This window comes from Peromyscus maniculatus, chromosome 3 (genome assembly GCF_049852395.1).
Source record: "Peromyscus maniculatus bairdii isolate BWxNUB_F1_BW_parent chromosome 3, HU_Pman_BW_mat_3.1, whole genome shotgun sequence".
NCBI classification, from domain to species: Eukaryota; Metazoa; Chordata; class Mammalia; order Rodentia; family Cricetidae; genus Peromyscus; species Peromyscus maniculatus.
In genome coordinates, this window is record NC_134854.1 from 59,779,208 (window position 1) to 59,797,658 (window position 18,451).

General features: G+C 41.4%; 1 protein-coding gene across 3 annotated transcripts in view; it reads right to left on the reverse strand.

Moving 5' to 3' along the window:
* Window positions 1-18,199, reverse strand: part of Mkln1 (muskelin 1) — a 141,234-nt gene extending 123,035 nt beyond the window's left edge. Inside the window, exons 1-2 of one of the 3 annotated variants that reach the window (XM_076565979.1) lie at window positions 18,026-18,160; window positions 8,196-8,384 (exon numbers count right to left, since the gene is read on the reverse strand). In XM_076565979.1, the coding sequence (XP_076422094.1) occupies window positions 8,196-8,384; window positions 18,026-18,123 (287 nt within the window). In that variant the 5' untranslated portion in view covers window positions 18,124-18,160. Of the gene's footprint in view, window positions 1-8,195; window positions 8,385-18,025 lie in introns of all 3 variants that reach the window. The other 2 variants (XM_006979423.4, XM_042273007.2) reach the window with 2 other exon arrangements.
* Window positions 18,200-18,451: the final 252 nt, after the last annotated feature.

An 18,451-nucleotide genomic window follows, 5' to 3' on the forward strand; every position in this document is an offset into this window, starting at 1 on the left:
GATAGGAAAGCTTTTTCTCAGGTTTCTTTTTGTAGTTGTGGACCTTTCAACCCGGGACTTGTAGGAAAGTGGACAACTGTGCCGTTCCCACCAGCTTTAGCTTTGTTTGTTCATTAGCAATCTTCCCCTGGGTCCTGCACCTTCCTGCCTCAGCTCTGTGCTCCAGGAAGTTTACAACTGCAGGAACCCTAGTATCCCCGAAATGCACTCCAACTCAGATGCTGGCCAGTCGCCTCTGGGTTTTTGCTCAGAAGCGAGGATACAATGCTAACAGTTTCAGGGAATCTTTGCATTGGACGATTAGGAGCACCTTTTCATTCTGAAACGCTCACTCAGAACCTTTGCTGCCTCAGCTCAGCTATAACTGTGAAGCTTGGCTTTTTTGCTTTTCTCAAAGTTTCCTGCCCTTTTGGGCTCTCTGTAGCTCTTCACCCACACTCTCCCAAGCGTTTCCCTCAGGGTACTCTAACCCCCTGTCTTTTACTAGCTTGAAGAGACAGAGCTTAAAAGAGGTTTTTAGGAACTTGTTCCTGCCTCCTGCATTGCAGGGAGGATTTTTAAAGCTCGAAAGAGAACTTAGAGGTTTTGCTGTCTTAAGTTTGTTATTTTCCCTTAGAGCTAATCACAGGTGGTCCCCATACTAAAATCTTCAGGTGATTCTAATTTTTGTCATCTCCCAGAAGGACAAATTTAGTTTTTAAGAGAGCTTTTGAGAAAGATTAAGGCTTTTTAGAGAGTTTTTTCCCCCCAAATTTTCCAAGAAAAGCTTTATAGTTTAAGAGAAAGATTTTTTCCCCCAGGAGAAAGACCAACTTTTCCCAAAACTTCCCAACTTTAAACTTTGACTTCTTACACCCCCATTTTTGCCTCAGGGAGAAATTACTTTCTCCTGCAGCTTGGATTTGGCATTTCAGCTGTCCCCAGGTCAAAAGCTTCCATAGGAAACTTTTTCTTCCCCATAAGCTCAAAGAAGAGCTTTTTTACTACCCGTAAAGCCCAAAGAAAGATTTTTTCCCCAGTTTGCTTTCAAAGTCCCCAAAGTTAGAAAATTGAAGAGTTTTTCTGTCTAGTTGCCTTACTTATTTTTTCCTACACAATCTTACACTAAGTTTTTCCTAACTATATTACTACCCTATATCTTATACTTATCACAGATAGAAATTGAGAAAGGGATAGAAGATAGAAAATTTTGACAGAAGAGAATTTCGCTGCAGCATCGGACATCCTTCCAGTCCGCTTTCCTTTTCTCTCGAGGATAAAACCCCCGCCTCACCAAAAATATATATATATAAAAATATATATATTCCATAACACCGGCATGCCTTTCCACTGGCAGGGCTAACTCAGCACTTTCACCAAAAACTCTGTAATAAAACTATTATTTTCCTTTATCTTTAGTCCCTATTACTTTGTCTTAAGTCCCTGTTCATTTGTCTTTAGTCCCCCCTTTTTTTTTGTTCCCTTTTTTTCCGTCCCTTTTTTTTCTTTAGTCCCTTTTTTTTAGTCCCTTTTTAGTCTTTAGTCCCTTTTTTTCTTTAGTCCCTGTTCACGGCGCCATTCTGTGGGGCGTTTACCCACCACCCCCACAGCTTCCCAGAGTTTTCTTGAGTGCGAGCAGCAGGAAATATTAGATAGAAGGATTTATAGCGGAGAATCTTGCGGAGATAAACAGATAGAAAATAAAGGATAGCCTCGAGAGGGCCTGGAACCTATTCCAACGGGCCCCGACTGTCTCTGGTCCAGGGTTTTTATAGAGACGCCAAGGGGTGGAGCAAAAGACCTCCTCCCCCAGCACAGCCAAGTGCAGGCCATCTCAGACACCTGCACTCAGGCCCGTGGTCCTGATCATCCTCTATTCGGACCTGCTGGGTAAAGCCACGAGGAACCCCAGAACGGGCTCCCACAACTCTGTCCACATACCTAGGCACACTTTTCAAACACCACTTGTCCTTTATTTTAGTCCTTATTTATTAAAGATTTACAAACCACCGTCTGTTTGTAGGCCCAGCAGACTTTCCACAGGCCACAGTATGTTCTCCAAACCCACTGAATTCCACTAAAATTCATTACTATTTTCCTAAAATGATTGACATTCCCCATTTCCTCCTTCTTTACAGAAAAAGAAGTACATATATCATGCTGGGGTAGTAAGTACTCACAATGGTTTTCCCCAAGAGATGACTTTTCCCTTTTGCATATTAATAAAATAGTAGGCCTTTTCTCCTATTAGTTTATTGCAATAAACCTTCAAAAGACAGGAGTAATTTCCTGAGGCACCTACAATGTTCATGCTTTCCTCATCAACCATGAAGAGGGTCATATGGCACATCATGTTATAGATAGAGTACATGAATTCAGAGTGCTTTACTTACCTTCAAATTATATAGAAGTGAGCGATTCAGTGAGATGACTTTGAAGTCAAGTTTATTAAAAGTGAATAACCAACATCCTTGTTCAACTTTCAGACAAATGAGCCGTCAATCTCTCCACAGTAAATAATAGTTTAAGGGTTAGAGATGAGTCTGTGGCTAAAAAGTGCTTGCTGCTCTTCCAGAGTACCCGAGTCTGGTTTCCTGCACCCATGTCTGATGACATACAACTGCCCTGTAACTCCAGCTCCAGAAGATCTGAGACCCTCTTCTGTGTTCTAACAGTGCCAGTACCAGCACACATGTTTCACACATTCACACACAGAGACATAAAAAAAAAAATCTTTAAAATAAGAACAGTTCAAGGCATATGTGCTAGGATGATCCTAACAAGCCAGAGATTTTGAGACAGACAAATCTGAGGACAGCCCAGTGATCTAAAGCATCTCCCCATAAAAAATATTTTTGTCTGCCCCTTCTCAGTAAGGCAGCACCTGGCACCTCCTCCCCAGAGGGTAACTTATGGTCAGGCACATTGTGGTAGAAAGAAACAAAAAAGGCCAGCTTAGACTGGCACTGGAGCAAGTGCAGCCAATGCCATCTTGTCCTTGTGATGACCTGTCGGGAAAAATTCTTGTTTACCATCCCACATATAGTCAAGATTAAAATTATGAGCCATACAGTACATGCAGATCACCCAAACTTATACAGCAGCCCATTCATCAGTCAGGGTAATAACTCCCTCAGCCTCCCCCTACCCTCACCAGGGGTTCCCACCTCCCTCCACCTAGATTCACAAAAAGGACTTCCAAAAAGAACTCCTGGCGTGTGGTGGTTTGAAATGGCCCCCAAAGGGAATGGCACTATTAGAGGTGTGGCCTTGTTGGAGTGGGTATGGCCTTGTCAGAGGAAGTATGTCACTGTGAAGGAGGGCTTTGAGGATTCCTATGCTCGGGATACCACCCAATGTCTCAGTTGACTTCCTGTTGCCTGCAAGATTCAGCACTCTCGGCTCCAGAACCATGTCTACCTATACTCCACCAGTCCCACTGTGATGATAATGGACTGAACCTCTGACACTGTAAGGAGGCCACTGCAATTCAATGTTTTCTTTATAAGAGTTGTGGTCATGGTGTTGCTTCACAGCAATAGAAACCCTAACTAAGACAGAAGTTGGTACCAGGGACTAGGGTATTGCTGTGATAGGCTTGACCATGTGTTTGTTTGGAGGAATTTGACTTTGGTACTTTGGGTTATGAAAGCAGTGGAATGCTTTAAGCACTGCTTAATGGGCCACACTAGAAGAAACATGGAAGACGGAGCTGCTAAGAGTTATTTGAACTGTCCACGGCTCACTCAAGAGGTTTCAGAGGAGTAGAATTTTAATATATTGCCTAGAGATCATTCTTGTGATATTTTGGTGAAGAAAAGTGGCTGCTTTGCCCGTGTCCAAAGAGTCTGCCTGAGGCTAAAGGGAGTTTTGGGTTAATTCCATTGGCAGAAGAAATCTCAAAATAGCCTAGTATAGACTCTGTCATGGAGATATTAATGGTAACTCTAATAAAAATTTATAATGAAAAGAGCAAGATGAACAGGGTAAATTACAAAATAAATTTTGAGAAGAAGTACCAGGAAGTAGAATGCAGCTAAATCCTGTGTTCAAGGAAATAAATGGATTAAAAAATGGAATAAAGGGAATGGTAACCTCAGGGCAAGATCCCACCCAGCTAATTTTCCAACTTGAGGAAAGAAACTAAGGAAAAGCTTAGAGCCGGTGTGGCGGGGCACAGCTTTAATCCCAGCACTCAGGAGGCAGAGGCTGTCAGATCTCTCAGTTTGAGGCTAGCCTGGTCTACAGAGTGAGTTTCAGATCAGCCAAGCTTAGGCAGAAAGCTGGGGAAGATGTAATTGAACAAGGGAGCTATGTTCCAACCCCAGCAAGCAGCAGAACTTAGCAGCTTTGGCAAATGGATCTGGCTTTAGAGTTAAGGATAGAAGACAGAGTTATGGAATAAAGCTGCTGGGGCCAGGCATGTGTCAGGGGTGTACCTGAATGGAGGCTTAGTAGAGAGGCCACTGTATGAAGCTGTGAAGTTGAAGTCTGGATTGTCTTAGAGACACCAAGATGTTAGAGAGGCCAAAGTCATGGGATACCTGCCAAGGAGAGCTGCTAACAGGGAGTATAGCTAGAGTTTTCCTGCTTTGCCCACAGTCAAGACAAATCTCTGTCACCTGCCAGTCCCACAGCCGCTCAGACCCAACCAAGTAAACACAGAGACTTATATTGCTTACAAACTGTATGGCCGTGGCAGGCTTCTTGCTAACTGTTCTTATAGCTTAAATTAATCCATTTCCATAAATCTATACCTTGCCACGTGGCTGGTGGCTTACCGGCGTCTTCACATGCTGCTGGTCATGGCGGCGGCTGGCAGTGTCTCTCTGCCTCAGCCTTCCACTTCCCAGAATTCTCCTCTCTCCTTGTCCCACCTACTTCCTGCCTGGCCACTGGCCAATCAGTGTTTTATTTATTGACCAATCAGAACAATTTGACATACAGACCATCCCACAGCAGGGAGTGGGACCAGGCCAAGAGAAAGAAATGTGTTACAGTCAAACCTGAACTGAGTTGGAAATTTGTAGAGTGTTTTGACATCAGACATAGAGATGCAAACTTTGGAGTTTGCCCAGCTAGTTTTTGGTCTTCCTTTGGTCCAGTATTTCCTCACTATGCTCTCTTCCTTATGTTTTGGAATGGTAATGTATATCCTGTGCCATTATAGGCTGGAAGTATATGATTTGCTTTTTGATTTTGATTTTACAGGGGATTGCAGTTAAGAGACTGCATAAGTCTCAGAAGAGACTTTCAACTTTGAAACAAGTTTGGGACTGTTATTGACTATGGGGGCTTTTGAAGTTGGACTGAATGCTTTTTTTTGGGGGGGGGCATTATGATATGCTATAAGCCTTTGGGGGCCAGGGAGTAGAATGAGCTGGTTTGAAAGAAAATGGCCCCTAAAGGGAGTGGCACTATTAGAAGTTGTGGCTTTGCTGGAGTGGGTATGGCCTTGTCAGAGGAAGTGTGTCACTGTGAGGGAGGGCTTTGAGGTTTCCTATGCTCAGGATACCACCCAATGTCTCAGTTGACTTCCTGTTGCCTGCAAGATGTAGCACTCTCGACTCCAGCCCCACACCTGCCTGCATACCGCCATGCTCCCTGTCATGATGATAATGGACTGAACCTCTGAAACTATAAGCAAGCCACTGCAATTAAATGTTTTCTTATAATAGTTACTGTGGTCATGGTGTCTCATCACAGCAATAAAAACCCTAAACTAAGACATGGCACTTGAGTCACATACTTGCTTAAGCCTGCTTCCATTCTGTGATGTGCACTCTATGCTTTTACTCTCACTTTTAATAAATTTATACTTTCATCTCTCCCTTTTTGTGTCCTGTTCAATTCTCTGTCCAAGATGCAAAGACCCTAAAAGCCCCTGGTAACAATTTTATTTTCCACAGACTGCCATATTTATAGTTCAGTATTCATTTTTGCAATTTTATTATACTTGTGTCACTTCCTGTATTATATAAAAAAGTATGGAAAATAAAAATATGAAAGCCTACCAATATCAATCCAACTGAAACTCAAAACTTAGCCTTTACTCCCTTCAACTAAGCCGTTCTATTGAACAATGGTGGCTACAGCATAATCAGGTGTACTCACCTCTTTCCTTCAAACAGGCTCAAGTACTACCCAGAAATGTGTGAAGTACCCTATACTTTGTGGTAAAGATAGCCAGAAATCTGAAAATGCAACTCAAATGCTGTAATATAGCAATAAAAAATGTTTTAAATGTTTTTAATCCATCACCCAGAGTATCACAGCCTGTTGAAAATCAAGACTTCAACAAATGCTAAAGACCTAGATGTATGAATTTTCAACTATCCAAAATTCTAAGCTCTGGGAAAAATCAGAAGTTATTTTCAGCTCTTTAAAAATCTATCCCTCAGTTTATATGCAGAGAGTTCATAAACATGTTTCATCCCTTCAAAAAATTGCTTATTAATATTCCTATATAAACAATATAATTTTTGTTTGTTTGTTTTGAGACAGGGTTTCTCTGTCACCTGACTGGTCACTATATAGACCTGAAAGTAACTATACAGACCAAGCTGGCCTCAAACTCACATTTACTCTCTGCTTCATGAGTGCTGGGAGTAAAGGGGGGTGCCATCATGCCCAGCCTTAAATAATATAATTCTTAAAGTCAATTTTCAACCAATTTTCTAAGCACAAATCCTGTGTGTGTGTGTGTGTGTGTGTGTGTGTGTGTGTGTGTGTGTGTGTGTGTGTGTGTACATGGAAAGTATGCACAATAATAGATACAGGCAAATATATTCAAGGATGAAAGTATGGAGTAAATATAAACATATATATTCTCAACCAAAAAAAAAAAAAAAAAAAAAAGGAAGATATGATACTATCCTGCCATAAAAATTAGTGCAACTGAGTTAACAGCAAGATAATCCCATATGGTCATTTTCAATATAGGGCTTTCCTTTATTGAGTTATTTTAATAGTTTTAGATAAACTATTATAAAATAGCTAATAGCTTCCTAGGCACTTCTTCAATAGGAAAGGGGGAGGAGAACTGATAAAAAAATCTGACAGTTCCTCAAATAGTTAACCCTCTGAATCCTACTCCTAGGTACACGTGCAAAAGAAATGAAAACATTAAAGTTCACACAAAAGATTCTTCACATAAACAATGTTCATGGAAGCATTCTTCCTAAGTACAAAACGTATATATAGTCCAAATGCCCATCAAGTAATGAATATACAACATTTAACACATCTTTATACATTCATTCCATTTTATTTTATGTGCTTTGGTGTGAAGGTGCCAGATCCCCTGGAACTGTAGTTATAGACAGTTGTGAGCTGCCACATGGGTACTGGGAATTGAACCCAGGTCCTCTGAAAGAGCAGCCAGTGCTCTTAACTGCTGAGCCATCTCTCCAGCCCATCTTTACACATTCATATTACAGTCAGAAAATGGATATGGCACTGACACATGATACAGTATGTATGAACTTTAAAGACAGTACCCCGAGTAGAAGCCAATCACAGTGGCATGTGTTTCATCATCCCATCTCCATGGAGGGCCTGCAACAGATAGATCTACAGTGACAGAGAGTGCTTCAGTAACTGCTTACAGACCGAAGGGCAGCTAAGGGCTCTTTCTAAGACTCCAGAGAAGTTGTAAAACGACCCCGATAATAGTCACATTTATCTCTGAATATATTAGAACTTACTGATTTGATTACGTTAAGTAGCTAAAATGTATTGTACATAAATTATATGTTAATAACAATATTATATAAAAAAGCTAAAAATACTTATAATCAAGGAACCAGAAGAAACCATATCCTAAAATTAATCAAAATGTTAGTAGTATCCTCTAAACTATTATTAGGCAAATCAAATTCTGCATTAAACTGAACTAGAAATTCAAAGTCTTATTAGAAATACTGCCTATAAAAATTTTAAATAATTTCATAATAAAGATACAGATAAGAAACATGCTATTCCAACTCCTTCCAAACATTATATCCTTGCTCATTTCATTTAAGATACTCTCAGACTTTGCTAAAAACAACTTAAAACATTTAAAATAAATTATTTTCTATTTTGAACATGTCAACATTAGATACTCAACCCCCAAACCAAAATAAAACTTAGAGATGAAAATGGCTAGTTAATTCACTCATCTATTCATTAATAAACATTATGCTCAGATACAATGATGGGGGAGCATTACTTACTCCCTATGAAGCTCATGGTCCAGTTGAAGGGAACAGCTATTAAAAGTAACCATACAAGCCAGGCGGTGGTGGCGCACGCCTTTAATCCCAGCACTCGGGAGGCAGAGCCAGGCGGATCTCTGTGAGTTCGAGGCCAGCCTGGGCAACAGAGTGAGTTCCAGGAAAGGTGCAAAGATACACAGAGAAACCCTGTCTCAAAAAAAAAAAAAAAAGTAACCATACAAATAGGTAAATGGCTGAAAACTGTAATACATGATCTATCTGACAGGTACATAATGTTATCAAGTATTCAACCACAAAGGTGGGAGATTGGTGACAGAGTTATGGAGGAAGAGTGGGACAGACAGGATGTCCTAGTAAAACAGTATTTTAAGTGACATTTGAAGACTATGAATTAAGTCTTATGATTGATTCTTCTAATGGAAACCACCTAAATCAAAATGGGAAGGGGGGAAGTGGACAATGAAAGGAAAAGGAAGGTTATCACACCTAAAGGTGCTAAAAGTAACTGTGCAGTTTTCTTTATGAAGTCCATTTCTTTTACAACAAACACAAGGTGTGTTAATATTAAGTAACCATCTTTGTTACTTTTCTATTGCTGTGGAGAGACACCATAACCAAGGCAACTTACAAAGTATTTAACTGGGGGCTTGCTTACAGTTTCAGAGGGTGAGTCGATGACCATCAATGGTAGGGAGCGTGGCAGTAGGCAGGCAAGCATGGCACTGGAGCAGTAGCTCAGAGTTTACATTTTATCTACAAGTTGGAGGCAGACAGAGAAAAACTGGGCCTGCCATGGGAAGCCCACCCCCAGTGACATACCTCCTCCAACAAAGCCACACCTCCTAATCCTTCCTAAACAGCTCACCAACGGGGAACCAAACATTCAACTATAAAAGCCTATGAGGGCCATCCCCAATCAGACCACCACAGTTACAATCTTAATAAGATATAGCAGTCATAGTAAAGGAATGTAAGGATATTCTTAAAGTATTACACACTAACAGTCATAAGCCAAAAGACTGACACTAAACCCAATTATCTCTCCTCTAAACATGCTCTAACATAGATTTCCACAAATGTTTAGTTAAAAGCTAATATAAAATCATATATTTATTAAAAAGATTAAATTTTTCAATTCTAGACTTCACAAAAAACAAGTCTCAAAAGAGATTTATAGATCAATAAAACCAAAAGTAAAACACAACTAAATAACTGTTAGTAAGAAGATGCTCAAAACGATGCTAAGATATACACAAGTCTGCAATCACAGAAAGAGGCATGCAATATAATCTTTTTTTGTCTTGTTTTGTTTTGTTTTGTTTTGTTTGTTTGTTTGTATCAAGACAGAGTTTCTCTGTGTAGCTTTGCACCTTTCCTGGAACTCACTCTGTAGCCCAGGCTGGCCTCGAACTCACAGAGATCTGCCTATCTCTGTCTCCCAAGTGCTAGGATTAAAGACATGCACCACCACCACCGGCACAATATAATCTTTTTAGTATGCAGGAGGAACGAAAAATCTGAGCTAGCTCTAATTTAATAATAAATATAAATCTTGGGACAGCAAGATGGCTCAGTGGATAAAGATACTTGCCACCAAGGCTGATGACCTGGTTTTAACCCCTGGAATCTACACGGTGGAGGAAAAGAACCAACTCCTGAAATTTGTCCTCTGACCTCCACACATGTGCTATGTTATGTGTAGACACACACACACACACACACACACACACACACACACACTCTCTCTCTCTCTCTCTCTCTCTCTCTCTCTCTCTCTCTCTCTCTCTCTCATTCTATGAATGAATGAACTTAATTTTGAAAAACCTGTGTGTTGTTAAAAAGAAAGACCTCAAATACGAAACATAAAACCTGCACAGTAAGAGTAAAAGGAGGGCTGGACAAGTAGCTGCCTAGCACACATCAAGTCTTGGGTTCCAATTACCAGCATCACTGAGGAAAACCTAAGTAAAGCTTATACCCAACAAACAGCAGCTCAAATCATGCAGATGGAACCACACCAAGTAGATTTTAAGGGCAGGAAGCACAAAGTATTATTAGAGATAAAGGGGCACGTTATATTCAAAGGCCCAATTTGCTAGAGAGATAAAGCCATAAGTTTGTTATTTTGTCTCTCCCTCTCCCCCCCCCCCCCGAGCTAAGGACTGAAGCTATAAGTTTCTGTGCATCTAGTAACATGACTTTAAAACATACGGTTCTTGAAGAAATAAAGGAAAAATGCAGATTTATAATCATAGAATTACCCTGAGGTACACACCTCTCTGTAATGAAAAGGGAGATGAAATTTGAAAATCAGTCAAGCTGGGAATATAGCTCAATGAAAGAGTACTTGCCTACCACACACAAGGCCTGGTTCAATCACCTACGCTCTAAGAAAAAAAGAAGAGGCAAGGCAGCAAGACAGCCAGCACTTAAAGTCATCTGCAGCACTAGTCTAGTGACCTGAGGTCGATCTCAAGAATCCACATAAAGCTCAAGGAGGGAATGGACTCCACAGTTGTCCTGACCTCCATGCAGGTCATGGCACACATCATGCAAACACAAAAAATAACAAAACTTAGTTCAAAAAAAAAAAAACTCAATAGATTATAGAACATGTGAACAGCATAATTCACATACTTGACTTTCTAAACATACAACAGAATAAAATCTTCAAGTGTATGGTGATACATTTTTAATCCCAGCACTCAGGAGCCAGAGGCAGGTGGATCTTTGAGTTCAAAGCTAGCCAGCCAAAGATACTTAGTGAGACCTTGTCTCTTAAAAAAAAAAAGAAAAAGAAAGATAGATAAGACAGACAGAAAACAACAGAAGAGATAAACAGAAGATCCCCAATGTTCAACGTTAAGCAATAAAGCCAGGCATGTGGCACACACAGGACACTGAGGCAGAAGACTTGCTGAAGACCAGCCCAGTCAATAGATACATAACCCACTAAGGGGAACAAAAAATGAAAAGACAACATTCTAGCCAAAGAAGAAATGAAGTGAAATCTGGATAATGTGGATAAATGGTAAAGAACTTATACCTAAACCTAAGAGGTTGCTAATCTGTACAAAGAGAAAATCCTATAGTCTTCAACATACACATTAAAACTAAACAGCCTCATTTTCCAGTCCTCATTACCTGCCAATCCAAAATATATTATGCCAGGGTATCTCACTTAGTTGCTACTCGGCAACTTCATAGGGGCAGATTTCAGATCATTCAAATCAATTCCATATGAAGACTAAACTGACTTGCCTTTCTGTGTATTTTAAAGATGGATAAATCTTAATGGGTAACATTTATTTCATCATAAGCAAAACCCTATTTAAATAAACAGCATACTTTTTATCTGTAGTGTGTGTGTGTGTGTGTGTGTGTGTGTATGTAAAACAATCTATATAGACCATTATTTTTACTTGAAGGATTTTTACATTTGTAAACATAAGTTGTGGAGTTTATAAACAAATGATATTTGTAAGAGAAATATTATCCCAAAGTCCACTGATGAGAAAAACTATTTTCCCAAAGTACACCAATATTAAAAACAAAAACAAAAAACTATTACATTAGTGGGCCACAAAACAACACAAAAAAAGACATAAATGTGGGAAAGGGATTTGTTGGAGAGGGTAATAAGAATAAACACAATCATCATATGCATATATGAAACTGTCAAAGAACAAACTTCATAAATTTGTATTTAGCTAGTTTTATTTTTTTTCATTATGTGTATGTATGTTTGTATATGTCTATGTGTATGTCATCTGAGAATAAGTGGCCACAGGGGCCAGAAGGTGTTATATACAGGTGGTTGTGAGCTACTATGTGGGTGTTGGGACATTGAACTTGGGTACTCTGGAAGAGTAATGAGTGCTTTTAACCACTGAGCCATCTTTTCAGCCCCTAATCAAATTTTTAAAAGAAAATAATTCAATTTATAATACCATTAAAAAGAAAATAGCAATAAAACTGATGAAAAACTTATAAAAACTCTAATAAAACATTGAAATAAAGAAAGCACAAATAAATGGCAAAACAAAACAAAAACAAACAAAGAAACAAAAAAACACCTATCACATTTAAAAAAAAAAAAGTAGAGGCTGGGGAGACAGCTCAGCTGGCCAACGGCTCCTACACAGCATGAGGGACTACGTCCGTCCAGATTCCCAGCACATGCATGCACATGCAGAGCAGACGCAGCAGCACTGAGGGCAGGCACAGAGCTCGACCTATCCCAGCAGCTCCCAGCCAGCCCTGCCTGATAAGAATGTGAAGACGTGGGGTGAGACGGCTCAGGAGGCAAAGGTGCTTGCCACCAAGCCTGACCATCTCCAGATCCAGAGAAAATTCAGATAACGTATCAACAGCCTATACTCAGCCTATTAGAGACCAATCATTTTATGAATTTTCTTCTCTAAAGTCCTTTATCACAGATTAGTAGTATTATAAATAAGCAATAATCAGAGATATTAACTGTTCATTCTTTGAAACATTCTATCCACATTCAAGTCTATAAAACCTCTCATTTCTAAACCATCAAGATGGCTCAGCAGCAAAAGCGCCTGCCAACAAACCCATGACCTGGATTTAATCCCCAAGACCCACAAAGTAAATGGAGAGAACTAACGCCCCCAAGTTATCCTGATTGCCACAAGCACACTGTGACACATATGTGCACACACACACAAAATAAATAAAAATGTGACTTAAAAAAAATGAAACCAAAAAATCTCTCATTTCCAAAGGTAATTCCTGCATGACCGAAATATAGCAGAGTCAGATGGTTATAAAGCATTGAAATACATATTATCTTCATAAGAAACATCAAGAACTCCCTGTATCAGGCCCAAAAATTTAGTGCATATATTAGAGCCATTTGCTCCTCTACCAATTTTTTATTTTTTTCATAGACAGGGTCTCAGTATGTATAATAACTAGGCTCCAACTCAGAGAGATCCACCTGCATCTGCCTCCCGAGTGTTCAAGCTAAAGGCTAAGGCAAGAACGCTGGCTCAAGTTGAAGGTCAGCCTGGATGACACAGAAAATTCTAGGCCACCCGGGGCAACAGAGTGAGATCTTGTTTCAGAAAATAAATGAAGCTGGGCATGATGATGCCCATCTTTAGTACCAACACTTGGAAGGCAGAGGCAGGAAGATCTCTGTGGGCTGGAGGCTAACCTGGTCTACATAGTGAGTTCCAGAACAGCCAGAGCTACACAGTGAGACCCCGCCTCAACACAAAATAAAAACAAGTAAAAAAGGTGATTCTAAATTACCAAGAATGTTAATAAATTAGCCCAGGTACCCAGAACTCAACAGTCTTCAGAGGTGAGCAAACAGTCTTGCTTAAAGTACCTTGAATCCAGCCATTCAACACCTAGGGACTCAGAACTAAGGAGTTTCCTTTTTGCCTCATCAGTGCCTCGTGTGGTGGTGCATCTTGTGACCCTAGCAACTGGGCGGAGGAGGCAGGAGAAGCAGGAGGTTCAAAGACAAACAGCTACACAGCAATCTCAAGGTTGGCTGGGCTAGGAGACAAACTCAGCTAGAAAGCAGGTGGAAGACTGGCTGGGCTACATACGGACCTGTCTTTAAAAAATTATCAGGCAAACAATCTCACTATTCATAGTGACCAAAGAACACAAAGCAAAAAATGGAACAAAACTAAAAAGTTTAAATGCCCAATAATAGAAAACTAATTAAATAAAAATCATTGCCTAGAATATAAATGTATTCATGCAAGTGGAAAAAAATATTCAATCTCATAAGAAAGTATCTATTATATATATTATATAGACTGAGCATCCCTTACCCAAAATGACGGCGACAAAGTATCTCTGATTTTGGAGATTTTTAGATTTTTGGACTTTAATGACTAAGAATCTCTAATACAGAAATCAAAAATCCAAATGTCCCAAAATCCATATGCTCTAAAATCCAAAATGTAAGTGCTCCAAAGTTTCAGATTTCAGAGCTAATGGGTTTTCAAATTAGAAATACTCAACCATACTTAAGTATACTAAAAAGCAAAAAGTGGACATTAAATACTAGGCTGAAAAGATAAGCAGAAATGAAAGATCTGAAGTCTCATATCTAAAGGATGGGTAGTAATCTTTGCATGGAGGGATTAGGATAATTTACTTTTGTTTCTGTGGATATTTAGAAAATATTCTAACTACAAACTTTGGGCATTTTTGCAACAAGAACAAAACACCTACTTATTTTCAAATGTGAAATTTTTTAATTAGTTGAGCTGAAATAAATTCACCTATGCTAATCAAATGTTACTATTAAAAATATTTCATTTATTCAATAATAAAATAAATTTGAGAATCATTCCCCATCAATGGAATTATCAAAAATGTAAAGCCAGTTTTAAAGACTCAGGTTTCACAGCAAAACCATAACTACCAACATAAAATACCCCCTCACTGTTCTAACTTTAGAGTCAATCTATCTGCAGGCACAGAACAGTCGCATTACATACTGAAGCAGCTAAAGGAGCTTGTTAGGAAAGTCAGAGAGCCCAGGATCAGAGTCCTCCTCTGACCTGAGCAAGGTAACCTCTAGATCTCGTGCTCCCTAGCTGTCAAATATGTATCACATTGATCTTGGTGCTCGGGCAAAGACTAAGTGTAGGAACACATCTAACTGCTTGATAGAGAATGGAAAACACTCAGTAACTGCTTGTTATTGGTAGTCAGTGTATGGTGGGTTTAAGTAAGAGCTTCCCAAGCCTCTGGAAAGCTGCGTGGTATGGACAAGTATCTTATAATATACTGATCTCAGCTTCCTCATCTGCAGAACATAGGAAACTCATTGCAGGTTTGAGCTTGAAATTAAACAAAACTATATGAAAAAAGCATCTCGGGGACAGTGAATAACTATAGCCAACATCATCACAACCTACAACAATAAACACCTAAGAGTAGGGATCATTATAAAATGTTTTTACATGTTAGCATGTTCAATTCTATCAATGATCACTTATGCATACCTCCCTTAATTCCCAAATTAGGTATAAATTTCAGAAAAAAAAAAGTAAAATACAGATAAATTTAAGCACACTGAAAAATAAAAGGCCAATGTTAGTTTAAAGGTGTTATCTTTAACTAGACTTACTTTAACATGTAGAAATGGTTTCTAGAAACAACTCTGCAATTGGAATTCTTCTCATGACTTCGTGGGGTGGGGGTGAGGTGGGGCAGGGCAGTTCTAGGCATGTGTGGTATATGAGCACCTATGTGTACAGATAAGTGCGTGTGCCACAGAGACCAGGAGTGCATATGGTACCCTACTCTATCACTCTCCACCTGTTCCTTGAAGTCAGGGTCTCTCACCAAACCTAGAAGAAGGTTGGTACCCAGTCAGCCCCAGAGATCTTCCAGTCTCTAGCCCACCAAAAGCAATGGGGTTATAGGTTCGCCATACAACCCTGTCTATGCTAGGATTTGAATTCAGGTCCTCAAGTTTGCACAGAAAACACTCTGAGTGGTCTCTCTAGACTTTTACATGTCTTTAAACAACTAAAACACAAATGCCCTTAATAGAAGAACTCTTTCCAATCTATGATGGTTCATACAAACACCTGTATGGAAGCAGTAACGAAAACGCACTGGTTAGGATAACAGACTGGAGTCAGATTCTCTGGATTCAAATTCTGGCCTCACCTAGGTGGATGACCTCTCCGGGCCTGTTTCCAAATCTGGAAAATGGAGATTTGGGGGAGCAGAGAGGGGGCAACACAGGTCTCATCTAGCCCAAGCTAACCTTAACTTGACTCTGTAGCTGAGGATGACTGTAAACTTCTGATTCTCCTGCTTCTGCTTCCCGAGAGCTTGCACTGCAGGCATCTCCCACCAGGCCCAGCTTTTTGAGATTATTTAAAAGACTGTTAAGGATTAAATGAGCTAAAACACTTGAAGTATTCATAATAAAGATTGGCAAATGAAAGGTATAAGTACTCACCATTTTTTGTAATTACTACCTCCACCCCAAAATGCCTAGATTTCTGTCAATAAATATTTGCTGTTTTGTAAACAATTTCAACAAATGGCTGGCTAAACCTAAAAAAAAAAATCACACCTGCTTAAGGCACTGCATAATGCCTTTACTATCTTACCCCATTAGAGGTGATTTCAGATAAAACAAAAAGTCAATCCCTTTCTTAAACTTCCTGTCATACAAAGTTATAACAGCCATCCTTGCTAGCATAAATTCAGAACCAAGAATTCTACAATTAAGGCAGACACACACCAACTTGCCTGACAAAAGTCTCAAACTCAAGCCCCCCCTCTCAACTCTCTCCTTCAAAGGAAAACTTTCAGATTACTGAATTCTACAGTGCTTTAAAATAAAAACTATTCTGTATTTCTAAAATGCCATTGGGATTAAACACGATACACTAAATGAGAGTACAAGTTATATATGTGTATTACATACAATTTCCTCAATAGCCTTAAGAAACCTATAGATTTTCTATAGATTTTCTTCCAGTTCCATTTTAACTGCAACAGCGGGTTCTGTCCACTCCAAATCCGAGTCTGATTAACGCCCCTATCCCGCCAGATCAACTCTGTTTAGAAACGCTTTCTTCCTTAACGTGCCCACTCAACAGGTAATGGGATTTGGAGTATCCAAATCGCGTGCCTTACACAACAAGTTTAAAGGAATGGCAGACAACCTAATCAGTAAGTCAAGACCAGAGAAAGAAAAAAGTCACTGGAGGTAGGGAACCACCACCAACTCTAACCTAGACACAGAAAATGTTCAACATCTTCGGAGTCAAAGAAGAGCTGGCCAAAACAAAAAGCAAACAGAAGCTGGGATTCAGGCACCCACAGCCCCATGTCAACTTCAACTCAAGGTTAGTGTTTATCTAGCTCACCCTCAAATTAAAAGTTGGGCTCCAACATCAGTCGGGGATGTGGCCATGTACCAGCCATCCCCAGGCCACAACCGGCCAGCCGAGGCCACAGGTCAGCCTTCACTGGGCCACAGCTACAATGTCTCGGTGCCAACCCTTGACCTGGTGAATAGGAGGGCAGGCTGGCAGTCACGGGAGAGAGCCTTTTACAGGCAGCTTCACTTGGAGAGTCCCTGCCTGACTTGAGAAATTAAATCTGGACCAACGTGAGGAATTTCAAAAATATAAACGGAAAAGAAGAACCATTGTTCAGGACACTCCCGAGACGTAGTCATTTTATTTGTATGGCCACAGAGAAATCCATCAGTTCCTTGTTTTGTCCCTAAAGCCATTTCTGCAGAGATGGATGGTGGTTCCCTAGGACGAGCAAGCACTCCTCCAGACCTGCCCCCTCCTTCCCTATCTTTTTCAGAACTTCCAGCCCCCAAAGCCAGGACACCCCTTTGCCAGTCCTCCGAGTTCTTGCCAGGATGCAGATGGACTCCGTAACTTCTCACGCCGCCGGTGCCGCGCTCAGCACTTTTGCTGCGGGCTCCCGAACTCCGGGGCTGCACGGCCGAGCCGCACTGGAAGGACCCGGCCCCCGACGCCCTGGCCACCTCCGACGGCGGGGGCGGCTCGCCCGCGGCCGGACCCCGGGGCCCCACGCTCCACCTCAACTCCGGCCCGCCTCGCCGCCGCCCCGAGCTCGCTCCCGGGCCCCTCACCCTGGCCTCGGCCCGCCAGGCCGGAGCTCTGGGCCGCCGCACCGGGCCGCTCGGCTCCGGAGGCCGCGCGTTCCCCTCGCAGGCCCCGCCTGGGCCTCTCGGCTCCGCTCCCCTCCACGGCGCGCTCGGCCCGACCGCGCTCCCGCCGGGCAGCGCCGACAGCTCGAGCGCGGGGCCCCGCACTTACTCGGGAAGGTAGGTGGAGGAGAAGGAGCTCCACTTGTGCAGCGCGTAGGGCAGAAGCCGGCACTCGGGCGCCGCAGCAACAGCCCCGCCAGCCGCCATCTTGTCAGCACCGTAGCGGCCGCCGCCGACCGCCGGCCCCGCCAGGAGGAGGGCGGGGACGGGGCCTGCTCTTAAAGGGGCCGCACCACGAACCCAACCGCGCTGGGCTGGGACTTGGCAGGCTGGCGGCCGCATCCTCCGGTTTCCCACGCTGTCCTTTCCTAGCTGACCCTCCCGAGAAGGCTTTCCTGCGAGGCTGGAAGAGGAGTGGCACGGAGGACTTTCCTTATAAGCGCAGGTAAAGACAAAGCCAAGAACATATTGGAAAATTGAAAAAAAAAAAAAAATCCTAGTTATAGAACAGGAAGGGAAAATGACATCCGCTTTG